The sequence below is a fragment of the Argiope bruennichi genome, chromosome 9, assembly GCF_947563725.1.
Source record: "Argiope bruennichi chromosome 9, qqArgBrue1.1, whole genome shotgun sequence".
Taxonomy (NCBI): domain Eukaryota; kingdom Metazoa; phylum Arthropoda; class Arachnida; order Araneae; family Araneidae; genus Argiope; species Argiope bruennichi.
In genome coordinates this window covers 50,082,248-50,103,838 of record NC_079159.1, presented here as the reverse complement: position 1 = coordinate 50,103,838, position 21,591 = coordinate 50,082,248, and the positions used below count along the sequence as shown (strand labels likewise).

At 30.1% G+C, this 21,591-nt stretch overlaps 3 protein-coding genes across 4 annotated transcripts in view; 1 reads left to right on the top strand and 2 right to left on the bottom strand.

Moving 5' to 3' along the window:
- The window catches only part of LOC129983883 (galectin-6-like), a 43,505-nt gene extending 40,491 nt beyond the window's left edge, over positions 1-3,014 (top strand). The window contains exons 8-9 of the mRNA XM_056093569.1: positions 262-350; positions 1,961-3,014. Of these exons, the coding sequence (XP_055949544.1) occupies positions 262-350; positions 1,961-2,273 (402 nt within the window). The 3' untranslated portion in view covers positions 2,274-3,014. The remainder of the gene's footprint in view (positions 1-261; positions 351-1,960) is intronic.
- A 5,959-nt stretch (positions 3,015-8,973) lies between these two features.
- On the bottom strand, positions 8,974-9,492 carry LOC129984940 (speckle-type POZ protein B-like). The gene has a single exon (XM_056094884.1). The coding sequence runs from the start codon at positions 9,490-9,492 to the stop codon at positions 8,974-8,976; it is 519 nt and encodes a 172-aa protein (XP_055950859.1).
- Positions 9,493-19,821: 10,329 nt separating this feature from the next.
- Positions 19,822-21,591, bottom strand: part of LOC129983772 (triple functional domain protein-like) — a 53,340-nt gene continuing 51,570 nt past the window's right edge. For both annotated transcript variants that reach the window (XM_056093396.1, XM_056093397.1), the window contains 2 exons: positions 21,332-21,377; positions 19,822-20,454 (listed from right to left, as the gene is read on the bottom strand). In XM_056093396.1, the coding sequence (XP_055949371.1) occupies positions 20,436-20,454; positions 21,332-21,377 (65 nt within the window). In that variant the 3' untranslated portion in view covers positions 19,822-20,435. The remainder of the gene's footprint in view (positions 20,455-21,331; positions 21,378-21,591) is intronic.

Genomic DNA, 21,591 nt, shown 5'->3' with positions numbered 1-21,591 from the left:
TTGAATTATCTTGTTTCTACTGTATTAGAGTCATGAATGTTTTCAACCACTGTAGCATCTTCGCGGCGAGCCCACGAATGCAGACAAAAAGTACTTTGAAGGCTGTGAAGCTATATTTTATGTTATTTCAATTTAGCTTAGCCAAAGATGGCTTTTGTGCATAAGAAAACTCAACTCATTTTATAATTTAAAAAAAATTAGCCTTATGAAAAATTTTCATATTTAATAAAAACTTAATACTATTCTCATTTTGAATTGCAGACCACTCCTGTTACTATGACCCTCCCTGCAGGTTTCGGGCCAGGAAAGGGAGTGCATGTTTCTGGTAAAGTTCACGATTCTCCCTCCAGGTAAGTGCTGCTTCTCATAAATAACTTATAAAAATTAATTATTGCATCAGAAAAGAAGTGGTTAATGTGATTCGACAATCCTTGAATGAAACAAACCAGACTTTATATTTATAAGTTTGCATAACTAATTAATTGGAGAGTTGATAGCACATTTGTTTATAAATTATAAATGGTTTTGGTGCATTTCCTTATAAAACTCAAAAACCAAAGTGGCACATATTGTGTTTTTATTCATTGAGTATTAATTATCATTAGAAATTAAAACTTCTACAAACCTCGGTGAAACGTACTGTTAAAATGTACCAATATTTCAGAAATGATTAATTTCTTAAGGTGTATGACTGATTTTTTCTTCTTTTTTGGCCAATTTATTACAGTTAGACATAAAACAAATTAAGTTATCAAAAGTGCTTTTCAAGAGTGAGTGCTTTTCAATTCATTCTTTGTAAAATAAATTAAGCTTTCTTAGAGCAATTTAAATTCCATTCAGGAATAGAATCCTGTTGAGGATAGATTTGATCATTTTAATGAAATATCGAGCAACTAAACATCTCAATTTCGCCATAAGAATTAATAGTACAATTTATTTGGCAATGCATTAAACGAGGCCTTTGTCTGTGGAGGACTTTTACATATAGCAAAACAAATAAGATAACCAATTCATTCATCTGGAGTTTCATCTATAAGTTATATTTTCTCTTATGGGAAATAGGGCAATAAAAGATAGACATTAACCATGACTAAAAGTTAACATTTGGATATATGGAGTGGGTCAAATTAAAGCAAAATGGGAGCCACAGAATGAGATGGCATTGTTCATATTTTTCGCCAAAATTATACAAGTACTTGTTCCACTTATTTACCAGTCGGTGAAGTAGGGGGATATCCATAAAAATTGTTTGACTGAGATTGGGACCAACTTCAAACACTATCCATGGTAATAAAATGTGGTTTTTAATCGGAGAGCGATGTCTTTTTCAGAGGAACAAACATATCAAAACCATATGATGGAAGATTGTGACTATATAGTAGTTTCTAACCCCTTCCACCAAAGCTTCGTCAATTTTTTAAGTGTTAGATTTTAAAAATAATTTTAAAGAACCTAGTAGAAAATTACAACTGTTTTTAACGTATTTTGCAGAGTTTGCCATGGCTCATTATTTTTAAGTCACACAGCCAACTGAAAACTGATCTGCAATCGAATGCGAAAGCATAATAATCTTAACAATTTGTTCTTAAAACTACGCGATACTTGATTTTAATTAGTTACGACCGAATACATAGACCCTATTTATCAAATTGAAGCACAAGATTTTATTATTATGAAATTATTTCAAAAATATCTCAAATCTCCAAAGTTGAGGAGCTCCTAGGCAGTTACCTACCTTTCCTAATTAATAATTCAAACTTGTCGATGTTTCTAGTAAACATGCTTCCGACGTTCTGCACAAAGTGTATGTTTCTTAAATTGTTAAACTGTGAAAAAACTCTTAATCATATTTTCTTTTTGGTTTGTAAGATTTTTTGTACACAATAACTTTAAATATAAAATGCAATACTTGTATGATTTGTATCCTTGTACATCTGACTTGAAGTTCATCTCTTTTTAGATTCGAAATCAATCTCCAATGCGGCGAATCTGATTCCGACATTGCCATTCACTTCAATCCCCGCTTCGAGCCTGTCCACGAACTGGTTATGAATTCCCGAAATGGCGGCAACTGGGAGGAGGAACTCCGGGAAGAAAATCCAATTGCTCCAGGATCTGAAGTCGACATTTACATCCTGTGTTTGGAAGATAGCTACGTCTGCGTGGTGGACGGAGATGTTGTTGCCAATTTCCCGCACCGCTTCGACTCGGGTCGAGTGACCCACGTCAATGTCGATGGATCCATCACTGTCTACCGTATGTTGGGAATGTAAAGGCTTGGGGATTCAATTCGTTTTTGTTTCAATTAACTTTAATGGTGAATCCGAAGTATGTTGTCCAATGCAATCGGATTCATTTCTGAATTAAAAAAAAAATGTAAACGCCACATGGGTAGAACTAGGTTCAGTGGTACAGGCTTTTTGACTAAATTTTTATGTCTACAATTATATTTGCTTTGTTTTATGTAGCGTGTTGTTTTATTAGTCTGATGTATTTTTTTATTATTTTCCTTCGTGTTTTTATTGATTTCCTGTTATTAATTTTTTATGGAATACAATATTTATTGATCCTATTTTTGTCACATAAAAATGTTAGTTCACTCATTCATAGAGAAGTTACATTTCCTTATTCTTTAGATTTCAGTCGTAAAATATTTTGTGTAGTTTTAGTCTTTGGAAGAAATAAATCCTTGTTGTTAAATTTGAGAAAAATATTATCTTAAAAGAAAATTCGTACCTGTATAGATGCATTCAATTATTTTTGTACTGAGAATTAATTAGACAACTATACTGAACGATCAGTGTTTGTGGTGCTTGAAGTTTAAGCTACATGTAATAAATGTTTTTTATTACTGGGTGCAGTATTTTTCTATTTATGTTATTAAACAAGTTGTCTGTTGCTCATTTGTTTTCATAACAAAATGGACGTGGTTTTCTGACTGCATGCTAATTTGATTATTTTGTTATCTAATGTGCAATGCAATAATGAAAAATTAAAGATCTTTTGAAAATCCATTTTGATGTGCGTTTGTTTCCATTTTGATATTTCGCCTATTTCTTTCATTGGTGTTTCCCATGCATTGAAATTGCGCTTTGCTTATGCACAAGTACGAAATCCTATTAATGATAAGTTTTCTGTTTCATTTATTTTGTATATTTTGAAACAATTTCCGATCTAAAACTTTGCCAGTGGGAATTTTTAAAATTTCAACAGCAGTTAGTTTGAAGATGTTAATGATTAGAGTCTTATGAATACCCCATGGGGACAGCTCTTGGCAGTACCATAAAAACAAATAGTGTGTTTATGTCATTTTTAAAAATATATGATGAGGCGAAAATATAGAGTTCGAACGCAGTTTTTACTACCCAAACCAAATTTGGCAATAAAGGGCAAATATATATATATATATTGTTACGAAATTTCCCGGGGTTCGTTTGGATAGTGGGAGTTATATGGTGTGGAGAACGTTCAATCACCAGGCAGCAGTAGAAAATAAAACAACGACGTTTATTTACACAAAGACGACAACTATATACAGCACAGAAGACGATTATCTTCAGCCGAGACGTGCAGCATACAACAAGTCTCTACTGCAGACAGTAGCGCACAACTTAGTTCAGCACTAGCTTCACTCCGTCGCTACTCCGCTTATCTCTGGAAGGCCAGTTCTTTACCGTCGGTTCCGACTACTCTTCGACTCCACTGGTTCACGACTACCTCTTCTCTGTCGCTTCCGATCACTCTTCGACTACTCAATTCACCACCGGTCCATGACTCGATTCCACTGGTCCACGACTCAATTCACCGTCAATCCGGCAGCTGCAGGCTGCTCCTTTTATAGGTCTCAGGAGGCGAGGCTAGAAGCCTCTCAACTAATCAGGAACGTTCGAGGCGTAATTCGGTTCCTACTGGACGGATCGGGAAAATTCTCGATGTTTCGGGTATAATCTATTTTGGCGCCATAGTCACCAAACACTGATTAACATTTTTTTGTATATTTTTCCAACTTTGGGAACTAATGTAAAATGAGAGCCTATTTTTAAAAAATACTTGCCATAATTACATTTGTCAAGTCCATACATTGGTATTTGAGTGTGAAAGCACTGAAAAAAAAAAAGGTTAAAAGAAAAATAATGTATTTTTATTTAAAATTAGTAGAATGTAATTTATTGCGAATAGTTTTCAAAACAGAAAAATAAATCTATCTTGATGTATTTTTAGGCCACAAGCATGATGTTAAATTAATTCTTATGAATGACCTTTCGTATTCCTCCGAACGCCAGAGGTGGTCACTTTGTTCAATTTCATTGTAAGGCATTCCTTTCGTCTTCCTGGCCTTGGACCTTATATTAAGAGAAATGAAACATACAAAGAACCCAACCGGATATTAAATAAAAATTTATCATGTCTTATCAACGTGATGAATGAAAGCACAGAGCAAGAATCAATTTCCACCACAATCATACCCTTTTGATTCTAAACAATGCTCAGGCTTTATATATAATATAATGAGATCAAGATCAACATAAAAAAACGTTAATTTTAAAATTGTAAAATAAAATCGGCAAAGAAGTTTAGTTAAATCCTTCAATTGTTGAAAAATGCAAACAAACGTATTATTAATTCAATAGAATTTGGGAGCAACAAGATATTATTGCCCATTACTTCAGTCATCAGCGAAACGATTTAAGGTTCCAATTTTGCTTCTTAATTGATAAAATGAAAAAGTCTACCACTGAAAGATCAAAGGAAAAAATTCGATTATATCGATTTTTTTCCTTTCAAATAAGTCTAAAAATTCTGTCAGAAATAACTAGTTTGTTTTAGTAAAAATTTTATCTTTCTTAATTGTTTCAATAAAAATGTTATATTTCTGAAACGAAGACCTTTCAAACTTTCTGAATGATTCAATATTACAAAGAATGAAGAGTAGCCTCTATTACTTCATTATTCTTCTTCGAAATGTTTTGAAATGCATACCTCTGAGCAATGATGTAGCTAATATGGAGCTCCCGGCAATTATTTAAAGTGAGACTCATTTTTCAGTCCAGGGAATTTAAGCCTATATTAATATCTTATGCAATTGTAGAGAGATACAGGTAAGATTTCCGATTAGGTACCTCTAGATTAACTAGATCCACTAGATTAAAAGTAAGGGGGAGAGTAGGCAGATCGATGTAAGAGATATTGTTATCCTAATTGCCAAACAGATAAATTTGTAAGAAATACAAATTATAAAATATTAGAGCTGCAATGCGTGTTTATATTTAACTCATTAAAGTAACAAATTAAAAATTGACATTTTTATAATATATTGGAATGTTAATCGTAATTTAATTGATTAGTCAAACTAACGTACCTAGTAAAATAATAGTTTTTAAAGTTATAATCGTTTGAAGTTCTTTACATATTGCGTTCTGTCATAATAATTAAATGTTTTTACTTGCAAGTAAAAAAGTCATCAACTAATAATGAATTTTTTAAGATTTGTATGAATTTAATCATTTTTTTTCGTGATAAACATATTAAAAAAAGATTTTCACACAATTACTAAAATAAAAAATTAAAGAAAATTAATCATGCTAAATACAAAATGTTGACATCTGAAATAAAATTGACCTTTTATTTAAAAAAGTCGCATCAAAATGTGCAATTCTATGGATCTCAAAATCCGCCATTGCCTGCTCGTCTTGTATTTCTTTATTCTTATTATTCTATAATTGAGCCACTGCCAATGTGATATAATGTTCTTTTGACTACTGTATGTTCTTTTCCATAACCTGATAAGGAATAAATTCTAACCATTGGCAAATACAATTATTAAAATTAATAATTTGGTGATTATTAAATGATTTCATGCAATGCCATTTGCGCATAAAGGCACTTTTTTCTATTCCAAGGCTGTAACATCTGGGGTTAAAGAACTTTCCGCAAGGCCTTGTTTTAACACGTATCGAAACACATAAAAAAAAAAAAAAAAAAAAAAAAACTGTTACCTCTTATTTTGATGAATGAAGCGATGCTCTTTGTCGGGTTCATGTTTATCTATGAGAAGGTTGAGACAGCATTATTGCTCGGAATGTTGTAGATAAAATTTGACATTGATAATAGTGACTTAGATAAATTTTTAAAAGAGGGAAAAAAGTTCGAGTTATTTTTTTTTATCCAATACAAAGAAAATATTTCGTCAAAATATAATTATTAATATTTAAGTTCATTTATATAGATATATATAAATATATATGCTTATTCTTTCTTGCACCAGTTTTATTTGATAAAAAATAATTTATTACTAAAAGTACTGTTTACTTTCATTATGATTAATTATTATTAATGACATTGTTATTTATTTAGTAGAAACATTATTTTCAATTCTAACCGACTATTGAAAGAAGCGCAAATTAAAATTTTCAATATATTTGCTGTTGCCAATTTGAATTCATGATAATTAAAATTTTATTATTGAATTCTGAGAAAGTATTTTATTTTTAAAATTCCTTTCGATTATTTTGATGTCGCATTTTTTTAGAGTGAAATTTCAATTTTTATTCATTTATATTTTTATTCACCTTCAAATTATACTGATTTGAGAGTTGGCAACATCAAATTATACACGATTTTGTCTAGAAAGATCTACACTGCATGTCTTACTATTCTTTAAGCAATGACTAACTTGGCAATAAGTTTGGCCATATTTTTTGTCTTTTGTAGTACTGCACATTCAAAGTTAATAAAAAACTTGGGAAAATTATTTTATCAAATTTTCTTTTCTTACACGGTGCTTTGGAAATGTATTCTCATTTTGTTTTAACACAACTAGACCTTTCAATGATGAAAAATGCTTAACAAATGGGCTCATACTCGTAATTCTTAACCTTATTTTCGCTAAATTTTATCAAAGTGGATATTTATATGCTTTAAGGTTATCTATTCGTTAAGGAATTCATACAAAGTTTTTAATAGCAACCACATTGTGTTTTTTCTCAAATAATTGAATTATTGTCTATGAAGGACCGCCAGGCTGCTACGTTAATTAATTAATAGAACAAAAAAGTAAATTCCCTGCCAATCTTATTTGATGAAATCATGCATGATTTGACATTGCTAACGGAGAGCTTTATGTATCAGTTTAATTGATTTCCTCTTCCTTTTCTTTATATATATGCTTTCCCTATTTTAATTTCAGTAATCGCGTATTGAATTTTTTACATATTGTTTGGAAGAAATTTCCATTGTTCTATTTTTGCAAGAAAAAGTTTAGATGTTTGAAAATACTTTATAAGCACAACAGAGATTGATCAAACCTTTTAGAGGTGCTTAGGAAAGATAAATCTTTTTTTTTTGGGGGGGGGTATCATTGTTTTCAAAAATAATTGCAAAATGGCAGATTCTGTATCAGTCTGGAAAAGAAATTGTCTTTTTGAAGTTAAATATTTGTTTCTGCTGTTAAGAAAATCTTCTTAAAAATATACGTTTGTTTGCAATTACTTCATTTAATTTTACTCTATGATAATTACTGTAACAATTTATTATTTGTTTTTTTAAATGCTTTGTGAAAACGAGAAATAATGAAAAAAATCGTTTGAAGAACATTTTATTTTAAAAAAATAATGGTTCCAAAGCATTATCTCTAAAATTAAAGAATTTCAATTTAACTGAAAGTTACTGTATACGTGTTAAATATTAAAAAATATATCTAATAAATTATTCGAATATATAATATATATATAAAAAAATTACTTCTCTTCAGTGGATTCTGCATCAATTTGGAAAATAAATTGTTTTTTCAAAGTTAAATATTCGTTTTTTTTTCATTGTTTTTATTCATTTTATATAGTTTATGATTAATTTGCTTAATGTAATTTCTGTGATAATTGCTATAACAATTTAGTATTCCTTTTTTTGAAAATGCTTTGTGGAAACGGAAAGAAAAAAATCGTTTGAAGAATGTTTTATTTTAAAAAACTATAATTCAAAAACATTATCTCCGAAATTAAAGAGTTTCAATAAAATTAAAGGCTACAGTATATGTTTTTAAAAATTAATTTGAAAATGCTTTGGGGAAACGAAAAGAAAAAAAAATCTTTTGGAGAATATTTTATTTAAAAAAAACTATGATTCAAAAACATTATCTTCAAAATTAAAGAGTTTCAAAAAAATTTTTAAGTCACAATATGTGTTTTTTTAAATTAAAAAAACATCAATCTAATAAAATATATGAATATAGAATAAATATAAAAAAATACTTCACATTTAACTGTAAAGTTTACCTTGAGTAAATGTCTATTCAATACGATAAATCAGTAGATATTAAAATATATAAACATTACTGAACACAACAATACTCACGATCAGAAAGAATTTTTAAATATATAAAAGATTGAATAGAAAATATTGTTATTGAACTTATTTTTCATTTCATTACTCAATAAAATTAAAATAATAATAATAATAATAAAAATAAAAAAAAACTTGAATTCTGATTTATATTTCGTAAATACTATTACACATCATGGATGATGAAAACGAAACAAGAAATAAAAATACATGAGTAATAAATTCATACTAAATTAAATTCATGAGACAACGTCAAAATGTATGATAATGTCAAATAATATTTTATCAGAGATGAAATATTTACTTTGCATTATGCGTATATGAGAAATTTACTATAGTCAAGTTACCGTTACTAGTAATAGGAATGAAATTTGTATAATATACAATACGAGAAAATTTTAATCTATCAGAAATCGTGATAATGTAAACTTAATAAATTAATTGGTTAAATCAAAATGTGTAATTAAATAAAGAATCAGTGGTTTACTGCACAAATCTTACCTCGTATTCTTTTTGATGTTTAAATTAATAATAAGTGCTTTTCATATAAAAAGATAGCATTAATCAATAAATTTCAATTAATGGCAGTAAAGATCATATACAAAATGGATTTCACAAAGAAAATTTCACGTGATATCAAATTAACCCCATCACACTTAATGTTTGTATTTTCTTGTATCCTTTTATCTTTTTATCTCTAGCTTTGATTAGTGATATTAACAATTCTACAGCCAATGAATGTTTTTCCTTTAGCAGAAGCTTCCAATCTTCTAATTGTTCCAAATCCGAAAATTCATTGAATTTTGTACAAATAAACTGTAACGCAAAGACTTTCAGATCCTGATCATACATATCTCCTAGCATAAAGATTTTCATCGCATTTTCAACAGAAATATTGCTTTTCATGTAACTGCAGCACACAGTTTTGAGATACTGAATTTGGTATTTCTCAGCCACAAACAAGAGATCACCAGCAGACGATACAGTCATGTTCCTGCTTTTACCGGTATAGATGAAAGTTAGCATATCTCGAAGAACAGAAGGGCTGATGTCAACGATATCCACCTCATTTGTTACACTTTCTTTCATTGGACTTAAAAACATAGCAGCGAACACAGGCGACCTTGCACAAAGAATGTTTTTGTGAGCGGGCATAATACAAGTTCCACATTTCAATTTCACATCTGAAAAATATGGAGCATTCGCGCCAATTAAACATCCAAAGTCATCTGATAAATCTGCAAAGGCTCCAGTTTCCGTATCTTTTTCAGATATTTTTACATGTCCGTCTATAAAAAAAATCTTCTCAGTACAATGAACATCGAAATCATAATCAAATTCTATTACTGTATAATCATAGCCTGCTGAAATCGATCTGTTAAAACACTTTTCCAATAAGCAGTCCTGACCGTACAGAATACAAAGAGTTCCTGCAATCGAAGCGTCACCAATTGTAGAATTTCTCCAAATTTCAATTGTATTAGGTTTCACTAAACCAGATCGATCTTTTGCCCAGATACATTTCAATGACCATTCTTGGCTTAATGGTAAGATGGAATAAAGTGAGTCTCTGTCAAGTTTGCAGAATTTATTATAGTCAGGCTTCCATTTTATGGGAAATCTCATTTTCTTTAAAGCTGAAGAAAATGGTCAAACTGTCAGGATATAGGTTAGTGGCGTAAAAGTTGTTCCGTTTCTCTCGAGTTTTCTGGAGATAAAGCTCCGATCATTAACTGAGTTGTCTTTCATCGGGTATTTGGACTTCGTACCAAAGAAAAATCGTCTGCACGAGAGATAAAAGTTCATTCTTGGATAAGTTCAAGTACAGTGGGGAAAATGTTTACTTAAACTTTATTTCTATTTTAACTTTTATATTTTTTCACAATAATTCTAATGTTTTTCAAAATGAAATTTCATTCAGTGTTGTCATTTAAATTCTAAATTGAAATGACATCTCTGGCATTAATGCTTTATTCCTAAATTTATCTGATATTAATTCCAAATTTAAATGACACCACTGGCATTAATGCATTAGTTCTAAATTTATCTGGTATTAATTCTAAATTGAAATGACATCTTTGGCATTAATGCATTAATCCTAAATTTATCTGGTATTTAGTCTAAATTTAAATGACACGCTGGCATTAATGCATTATTTTAAATTTATCTGGTATTAATTCTAAATTTAAATGGCATTTTTTCTACTTTTTTTGGAAATATATTGACTTTGTTTCAAAAATAAGATGAATTATCCTGAAAAGAAAATTTTAAGTTTCAAAATTATTGAACATTCTGATCAATATTTTGTATTACGGTAGTTTCATTGTTTCTTCTCTTGGTGTGTGTGGCAGTTTAGAAACTAGAGTGCTGGTTTAATTACCGCTCTTACCATCTGATTGAAACTAGAGATATCTTTTAAAAAATAACCTGATGTAATATAAAAACATTTATTTCACTCTTAAATGCCTCCTCTTTTTCTTTTCACTATATTTTGATTATAGTGAAATTCATTATCTCTCTTCAAAAATGTGCATAAAATGATTAAAACGTTCTCTTTTACTGTTTAAGGTGACTGCCTACATTGAAAATGGCATTTTCAACCATCTTGTTCAAAAAAATTTTGCAAAAATATTTAGTTAAAACATTTTTTTTTTTCTTTCAAAACCGTTTTTCATTTTATGCTTTCTAGAAGCCGAGATATATCAAATTAAAAAAGTGCAGTGTACTTTAAAATTAACCGGAAGTTTCAGTCTGCAACCGGAAGTTGTTGTAAAATGCCACTTTTAACATATTTTCAATGACTGCCTACATTGAAAATGGCATTTTCAAACATCTTGTTCAAAAAAATTTTGCAAAAATGCCACTTTTAGTTTCAGTCTGCAACCGGAAGTTGTAAAATGCCACTTTTAACATATTCTTTACCTTTTTTTCTTAGGTTTAAAGCGCAAATAATGATTTTATGATGTTTCTAGTGCATAATGCTGTGAAAAATATATATATGGTGCAAATACGGTGATCAAATTAGAATGTATTTATTGGCCATGTCCAAAAAAGAATTGGCAGACGATTACAGAAATTGAAAAAAAAAATCAACAAAGGGCCTGAAAGGGCAAATTCTGATAATTTTATCGATAGATTATAGAATTACTATGGAATTTCCATTAGTAGTAATCTTGAGAGTATAAAAAACATTCAATCTGGAGTTATTGTAGCATTTTATCACTTTTGCTCAAGATCGAAACATTCTATGTATTTTCAATGTCCAGTAGGAGCCAATAGCTGGTGTAAATATCAATAAGCAAAGCACAGGGGAAAACCTTTCTTGGGAAATCCATTGGACTACGCAAAACATTATAAATATCATAAATCCTGTATACATGAAACTTTGCGATCAAAAATTGTTAAAGAAAAGCTTGCATGGAATGACATAGAACGCTAATGAGAGTTTTAATAGTTTGTTCTGGAATATAGTCCCAAAATAACATTTCGTTGAACTCCAAACTCTGTCGTTGGGGTCCTATATTGCTGCCCTTCAGTTTAATAAAGGTGGCAACGGCATAAAAAATATTTTAAATCAATTGCAAATAGAAGTTGGCTGTTACACTCAAGAAGGACTAAAACTTTTTGAATATGAATGTATTTGTAGTTCAAAAAGGCATTCATTACCAGCTGCAAAAGTTCACACAAAAAAAACAATGAGAGATCAGCAAAAGAAAAAATGTCCAATACATGAAGAAAAAGAAGGTTTAACTTATAAATGGGGAGAATTTTAGACTGTTTTATGAAGAGGAAATACTTTTTTATATTAATTGTAAGCTTTAAACTCATTTTTCTCAAAAATTTTTTGATAGAAGTTGTAAACCATTAACTTGATATCTCCAGTATTAATTAATATTTTTAATGAAATTTTCAGATAATGTTCTTTACGCTATTGTCTATGAAATGAACTAAAAGTATTGACGTACAGTAAATACTTTTTTACTTATGGCCTTTTATGCTAGAAAATAGTTGAAAATTTAAGAATAATGTCTACATTGCAACATAAAAACCTTCATAATATTTTTGCATTTTAATCAATCTCTTAGATTTTAGTTCATTTTGAACATAACCATTTTATGTATGCTATGTGTAAAGAAAATTTTAATTCCTGAATTAGAATTTTGTGTAGAGTATTAATCGTTTTGGTTAACTTTTGCTAAAATTTACATCAAATTTATCAATTTAAAAAAAATGGGACAGTCACAGAAATTTTTTGACAGATGTTTATTCTTTTTAAATCCTTATTGAACTAGAAAACACAATTTAAAGCTTAAAAAATAGTCTTTAAAAAAATTGTCTCGAACGTAGGCAGTCACCTTAAATGTTTATATATTTGTAAATTTTAATTTCTAAATGATCCATTAAAATGAGATATATCGAATTTTGTGCTGGCTAATTTAATATTAGAATGACACACTTACGGAAGAGATTGGAATCATACGGCGTGTGGACGTTGTTGTTGGAGATCGCTTCATAAGATCTCATATCTCCTTGTCTGGTTTCCAGGAACAGTTGATATTCTTAAGAAAGTCTTACAGGTCTGCCTGTCCGAATATAAGTTAACACGATAACTACAAAATGAAGATAGCTAGATAAATGAAATTCTGCACACAGATTTAACATTTATAGTGTGTAGACACCTATCCAATTTTGAACCAAATCTAGCATAGCAAGTCTGTCAGTCTGTACTTTCAAAAACATGCAAGCGCCATAACTAAAAAACGCAACGAATTAAATATATCAAATTTAACAAATGATATTGTAACCACAGGTGAAAGGTTAATATTTCGTAACAATTGTGTACCTCTGCCATGCAATGCATTCTCTGGCATAACACTTTTATTATAAAATATGTGAGACAATATTAGGGAAAAAACCTCACTGATTTCCAAGCGCTTTAGTCAGTTGAATATTCCTCCCAAATGCTGTATTTACTCATAGAGAAGGCTATATAACATTTTCAAGGAGTTCACTAAATCTAATAACATTTTGAAATTTTTGAAAACCAGGAAAAAGGTCTCTCTGAAGGTTTTTCGTATATTTTCTAATAAAAGTGTTATTCCCCTCCCATCTACATAAAAATTATGGAAATTGGGCAAGGCCGTGAATGCCATGAGTGCTCAGATTTTTATTTTCAGAGTTCACACATAAGCATTTTGTACTTCGTAGTGCAGGGAAAATGAACATGCCGTTGTGACGGCTTTTTATGATTAATTGAAATAAAAATTGACACAAAACTGCAATTTTAACGACAAGATCCCTTACTAACTTTCAGTTATCTAATTCATTGAAATTCTGAATTATCACATTTATAAGCATACGAATGTACAGACAGACAGAAAATCAACTTGCTGACGATTTTTTTTTCAAAATTTTACCCGAATATGCATTTTAGATGATAATACTGTGTACCAAATTTTATTTTTCTAACTTCTTGCGTTCTGTAAATAACAGGTTTACTTTGCATGGACAATCAGGCACCTAGACTTCCAGTATAAGGTTTTAGTTTAAAATCAGAAATCTACACATTTAATGTAAATTCCACATAACAAATTTTCTAGCTCAAAGAATTTTTGAATTACCGTGTTCACAGATAGATAAAGTGACAGACATAGTTCCAAAAATGTGTTTTTTTGAATTCAGGATGGTCTAAAACATGGAGATCGACAAAATCTCGATTTAGAATTTTTTTATTATTACAATGTTTTTTCTTTGTATACTTTATATACAAGGAAGTGAGAATTAAAAAAAAATCTAGATTATTACATTTTGCAACCAATATTATACACAAAAATTGTAAACACGTTCATATCATTTTTTTACACTTCGTTGAGTATTTAATTTCAACCACCCATTGAAAGATAATACTTAGTTTTACGGAGGAGATGAATATGCATTGATTTTGTAATTAATTTTCATCTTAAGTTATAATTCATTAATGCTGAATTTTCTTATTTATATTTGAATTCTGCCAACATTTTTATGATGGAAATTTTGTTCTGAGCAGAAAAAATTTAAGATGGCATACTTTATAGTTTCTTAAATGAATGTTATTAAACTTTGATTGATTCAGAATGACGGTCCTTGCACCAGAAATTCACGAAGAAGAAAGTCCAATAGAAGAATTCGATAAAAGAACGATGGCATTTCCAGTCACATCAGAGTTTATAATGAGATTAGTCGGTTCATGGCCACTTTCTTTATCCGATGTCTCTCTTATCTGTTTATTTCTTCGATGAGTTAGAAAACATATTTCGCAATAGGATTCTTCTTAGTACATCTTTCGCTATCTCATATACGAAGCGTGTAAAGAGAAAGCACTGTAGTTGTCAAAGAATTCTACATTTAGATTTCAATGAATCTATGCTTTTGTTCACTCCTTTATTGAAGTAAAATCTTCTTCGGGTTTTTTTCATGTGTTATTATAAATGGTCATATGTTAAGTAAACCTTTATTTTTCTTGCACAATCTTTTACTAAGGAATATCATTTTCATGCCATTACTCTATTCACCTGTTATGATCGGAGGTTACGAACCTTGAGTTCAAGCATACTGTACTATTCTCCTCAAATCGGCAAATCCTGTCCGAAAATAAATATTTGGATTTATATCGGTATTTTGATTGTTTCACTTTACGCATGAATTCAATTTTGCGCAATTCATTTAAGGAAGGCATTAATTCAAAAAGAAGTAAGAATTGGGTTTCTTAAACTTTTTAAGTCGAGATTAGGTCTTGAAAGCATATATGCCTTCCCACAATTACAAAAATGTTATGTAGGCTTAAAATCTTCTAGCCGGCGTCCTGGCATAGGGGTAGCGCGTTTTCCCCTGATCTGGGCGTTCTGGGTTAGAGTCTCGGTTCGGGCATGGTTGTTCTTCATCTGTTCTATCTGTGAGATGTGTGAATGTGCCCCCCTGTAAAAAGGGGTTGAGCAAGCAAATGTGATGCGTGAGTAGCTAAGACGTACTCTTGGCCCTAGTTGGCGCTACTAAAACAAGAGACGCTCCCTTGGCTTAAAATCGCTGATTTCGTCAGCGATCTTGATCATGGCGCCATTATAAACAACAACAAAATCTTCAGAAAAGCCAAAAATAGAAATAATTTTTTCCAGAATTATTTTTCAATATAGATATTTTTTCATAAAAGTTCTTTTTGGTTCGTCTTTGAAAATATTCAATGCACTTAGGATAAAATGGGTCGCTATAGATTAGGTTTCTAAAAATGTATCGCTATGTTGAAAAGCTTGGGAACCCCCCAGTTATTGAGATTAAATTTGGCTCAAAATTATAGATTTTTACCAAATTTTGAATGAAATCAGTGAACGAAAAGTCTATCTCTCTGTTAATGAAGATCACAGCGATTTAATGACAAGTTATCGGCTGGGCGGAAACCATATTCCTCTAAAGAGCCATCGGATAAGATGGTATGGTGCATTGCCTTCTCATTCACGTGGCGTGGAAGCTTGGGGAGCGGATGCTGGCTCAGGTGCCATCATCATTATTTGTCAGCTCAAATTTTTGAGTTCCATCAACAAAAGACAATTATGTATCTTCAGAATGGGATGCAAATATACCTAAACAAACTAAGAACAGATGTAAATATACCTAATCAAATCTAATTTTGTAAGGCTAGTGGAAATTAAAACTAAAAGTCCATATGCTATACTAAAGATTCAAACAATGCGAATACTGCTTGGAGTTTACCTTTTCCCTTTTGGAGATTTCCTTTTATTCAAGCTGAGAAATTATTCACTTAGAAAGAAAATTTAATTCTTATAAATAAATTGATAACACATTAATGACTAATTAAAATTATATTAACGCTGTTAACAGTCGATACTTCTTTTAGAGGCCGGCACAGATTAAAAAAAATTGGGTAAGTTTGCGATAACATAAACAAAAGTAGTACTTACGAGAATAATCTGGTAAAATTCTGAAATCGAGGGTCCTAGAAGAACATTAGGTATAAAAGAACAAAACAAAGGTCGAAAATAATGTTTTCTTCAGTAGATTATACAGCAATCACTTTTTATAATTGATAAAAAGCGATATACTTTCCTGTGTGGCCGACAGCAATTGCTATTTCAAGAAATGTTGTATTATCCTACTCTAGTTTCTTGGAATTTAGCGCATTCTTCGTGCAGAGGATTGATTGAACAATTCTGAATCCTCCGAGTTCGTTGGACTTACTGGAACAGGCCAAGCAAGCGTTATCAACAATTCTCTTAGTTATAGGATCATTTAAAGAGAAATTTGAAAATAAATCACAGTTTACTTTCAACGAGTTTTCTTGATGTATTCAAGATATGCATCAATGCCTATGACTATATCTAGGACAGAACCATCATTCTTAAAACGGAAATTAATAATAATAGACATTTGCGAATCAGTATGGAATTGGAAAGAAACGCTAGTTTGATTCTGCTCTCAATCTTTACAGATCAATAAAGACGAATATGTCTGTGATGACACCATATGGGCCTAATGTTTGACCTAGAATTACCAAACTTGCCACATATATACTTTGAAATTTGATAATATATGTCAAACTTTCAATCTACCAGGGTTACCAGACGTCATGATATACAATGTTTTTTAAGTATCCGAGAAGCCACAAATCACAGGAATTAAGATGTATAGAACGGTATAGTTAGGTTGTCGGAAAAGCACAACTAATTACTCTATAATCTTGCCGGCAAGATGATGCCCAAGAAACTGCTGTACACAGAGTCCAATGTTTGGAGGCGCTTCATCTTGCATAAAAATAATTAAACCGCTGTTGCATGTGGGGTCCAAAAAAAAAAAAAAAAAAAAAAGAGCGTGATTTGATACCTTTTTTGCGCAAATTCCCAAGTCGATGAAACTTCCGAAGTGCAGCTGCAACATTTGCTTGGTTTTCATAAAACAACTTTACAAGCAAAGCGCGAAGTCATCGCTGATAAGAATGACATTTTCCCAGCTTTATCCCTTTTAAGCCTAGAACAGCAGCAGCAAACCAAAGGTTTATGCAAAGTTTTGTGCTTATAGTGGGAAATTGCAGTTACAATGACAGTTTCAGTTTCTTCACTTTTTTACCTTCTTTTTTTTTCCTCCCCATATCAACAATAGAAATTAGAAAGGAAAAATTCCATACCACGTGCGCGTATTTTTTGCGTCTTTTTAGCATATTTTCTGTTGTATTTCTATCGGTGTTTCTGGGTGTTTTTTCTTCGTAATCCGATTCCCCACGTTTTGAATAGTACGTTCAAAAATTTTGGAACCTTTACACTGAGTAGTTCACTGTATAGAGAGCTCTGAGTAGGGAATGTTTTAATTTTGATCACCTTGTATATCTATCGAAATCCTGAATCTTAATAATATTTTGCTGAAGAGTTCATTATGACCAAGTAACATAAAATATCTAACTAAAAAATTTAGCTATCATTAATCCTGGCAAACTTACCAATCATCAGAGGATACTATTAAATAGGTTTAAGTAAAACCCATGATTTTAATAAAACTTTTGAAAATTTGTTGAACTTAGAATTAAGGTTTAATTACAGAACTAAGCAAAGGTGATAAATTTTTTAAGTACACCCATTTTTAAACACTACTGTTCTTTTCTGTGATAAAAATGCATGTATAAAAATAATCAGAAAATTTGGGAAATATGTAGGACGATGAAAAGAATAGTGTAAAGTTTCTAGGATAGTATAAGTTATTTGTCTATTAAAATTTAAAAATATTTTACAGCAGAAGCCATTAAGACCAAGTTACATAAAATGTTTAATTTAAATTTTTAGCAACCTTTAATCCAGGCAAACCAAATTGCTTCCAAAGGTGGCTTAGTAATATATAATCACAAAAGTTAATCTGGATAAAACAATGAATGAGTTTGCTTCCTAGATAATCAGAAAAGAAATTTTTTGTAATTCAAAAGAAAGAATAAAGTATGTTGAATAATTAGCATGAAAGCAAAATTTTACAATTATTTTATGTTTATGTTTCCCATTAAATTCTGTAAAACCTCAATTAGATTTAGATATCATTTACTTTTTGACTTAATAAGATTAAAAAATAATATACACCAATAAGACATTAACTGAATTTTTTCCTTTCAATTATAGTGTATTAACTGCAATAAAAATAAGGGTTCCATTATCTTTTGTTTACATTCTGCTCTGTTCATTTTCCCTCGGCCCTGCCAAAGTCTCCAGTTATGGTCCTATGCTTGCCCTTGTACATTGCTGTTCTATTTATGGGTATACATTGTAAATTCAGTAACTATCAGACCTTACAGGCAAGCATACAACATTTAAAAAAAATTTTACTTCTCTATGGCATCTCATTTTTCTTCTTCTTTTGGTTGATGAAAAATAATGAATCAATTTTCAAAACAACAACTAGAGAAACAGAATATTTAAAAATATTGAAAGCTGCTAATGGAGATAGTACAGCAAAGAAAACAATTTTTTTCATGAGGATCAAACATTTTAGTGACGGCCGTGATGATTTCGAGAAAACAAAAGTTGACTTCAAGTATTAGTATAAATACCATGTGGTTTCTTTATGATTGTTATTTAATTATCTGAATGTTTGCTGGTTAATCAATTTGAGAAAATTATCTGTGCCCATATTTTAACAAAACATTTGAAGTTGTGAAAATTTTGTGCAAATATTGCCCTAAAGCCCTGAATATTCAAATATGATTGTCTGCAAGTTTCTGATCATAATTGGATTACTAATTTAGTCACTCTCCCTATTCACCATATTTATCTCCCTGTGATTTCTTTTGCATCTGAAATGCAAAATTTTCATGCATAGTAGCATTGAGATGAAAAATGGCAATATGAAATGTGGCTCATGAAGTATAGGTTGGAAACTTCTGCTCTAGAGCTCTAATATTTGGTAAAATTCATATCTCTAAGCATTCACATTTTTTTTTGATAAGGCAAAATAAATAAGATCTTGTTGAAGCAATAAATAATTCTTATTTTATAAAATAAATATTCAATTGTATTTTAAAGATGCTATATGATTCCTGAATATGAATAGAAGAATTAAAGGTAAAAGAAAATTAAGACCCAGTAAAAATCTATTTATATTTTACTTTTATTTGCATCATTTATATAAAAAACGAACATTTTATAAAAGAGATCATATTTTATGCTATATTTGCAGCATTTCATTCATATTAAGAATAAAAAAGTTTAAAAAAGTGATGAATCTATTGCAATTAGAATGATGCACAATTATTTCAATTTTTTTCTTCTTCTTTAAGTGAGTCTAAAACACTTGAAATAACTAGTTACAAGGTGCTATTAGATGGTTATGTACATGAGTTAAGATTCACGAAATAAAATTCTTATTAATAAAACTCTTAAACAAAATAAGTTTTCAATGTTACATTCTTAATTTATAGACAAACAAAATGCTACGAAAAGGTATGAGAAAAATACAACAAAATCTTATCTCATATTTTTATTAACTATAAAAAAATCAAGACTAATATGTAACAAGTATACAAATATCCAAAGGCAATTTTTGTTTGAAAATTCATGACGTATGAGTTATACAGGGGGGATACTTTTCCTAGGAAAGTGACTACATACCTTTTAGGTAATATTGCACTTTATGAAGCAGTAACAGGCAAAATGTCAAATTAAATAAAAAAAAAAGATTCATATATATATACATATTTACATAGCATTTCCAGTTGATGTTTTGCAATGTAAAAATGGAACAAACAGTAGAACACATTTAAAAAAGAATCTGTTAATATGAAATGTGAGTCAAAAGCTGCACAATTAATCACAATGTTGTAATAAAAAGTGATGATGAAGATGAGATCCACACATGTTTGGGTGCAATCACAATAGTAGCACATAGAGTAGAATGTTCACAGTTTTTAATTGCATAGTTAGGCCCTGATCCTGAAAGTAAGATCACAATCTGGTTGAGTTCTTTGCAGGCACCGTATTTAAGTACTTTGGTGATAACACTGAAAGGAATAAGCTGTAGCATTAAGCAAGTATTACATACACAGAGACTTAGGAGTCAAGGGGATTAGAGGGCCTGGGTCAGCAGTTACCTTGGGAGCTACATGGAAATAAAAGTAAAAATTTATTAATGTATGCCACCCACAAAAAAAAAAAAAAAAAAAAAAAAAAAAAAAAAAAAAAATGTCAAAATTAATTTTTGATTTGCTAAAAAATTTTTTTAAACCAAAATTTCTTTTAAATGCCTGCAAATATGTGTTCGAGTTTAGATAAAATTGACTGATATTCTGTTTTTGTAAAGCATATGAAATATTTCAGAAAGTTAGGTTATAATAATTAATTATCTTCTATTACTTTGCATTCTATTACCCTTTAAACAATGAAGTGTATTCAAAAATTTAAAATGAAAATGCCCACTAATAAATAGAAAATATCAGATTTTAAAAACTTATTACTGCACTTTTTTTCAAAAGTTCAAGTTATAGAAGTTTAACCTTTTGAATTCTAACTAGGCCCTGAATGTTCTAACTAATAGGCACTTTTGGGGCCAGTTCTTGTTTTAAATGAGGGGTGTAGGATATGAAGCATTTTATTACTAAGGCTTTGCATCCTGAATTCATTTTTGAAAAAGAAACCACTCAAAAATGGCTCATTAGTATAGAAGTTTCATAGCCAGACTATACTAATTACTACAGAAGTTTCACAGTCTGTGTTAGTAGTGAAAGGGTTAAGAACAGTGACTCAGCAACTGTTCACTTTTATATGATGATTACATTATACAAAACAATTTTTTTAATTAATAAAAAAAGAAGCTTCTGAAAAGCCCCAATATATATATAAAAAAATGAATTATTCTCAAATTGAATAATTTAATGGAAACCCATCACAAACTGAAATTCTACAAAACTAATATTTCAAAAAATATATTTAAATGCGACCTTATCAATTGGATATGAAAGTGAAAATTCATTTATTACCTGCCAGAATTTCCTTCTGATGAATATGGTGAAGGTGACTGCACTCCTAAAGAAACAGTCAAAATTAAATAAACAGAAAAAACATATATTGTTGATATATAGTGCTACAAGTCCGTAATACTGTTTCTTTGCATAGTTAGTCTTAATCTAAAACAGAGAGATTTACAGATATTTTTCATATATACTGAAGGGATAATTTAATGATTTCACAAACTTGGAGATTTTTGGTCTGCTAAAATGTCCTATACAGTTGTGGTAAA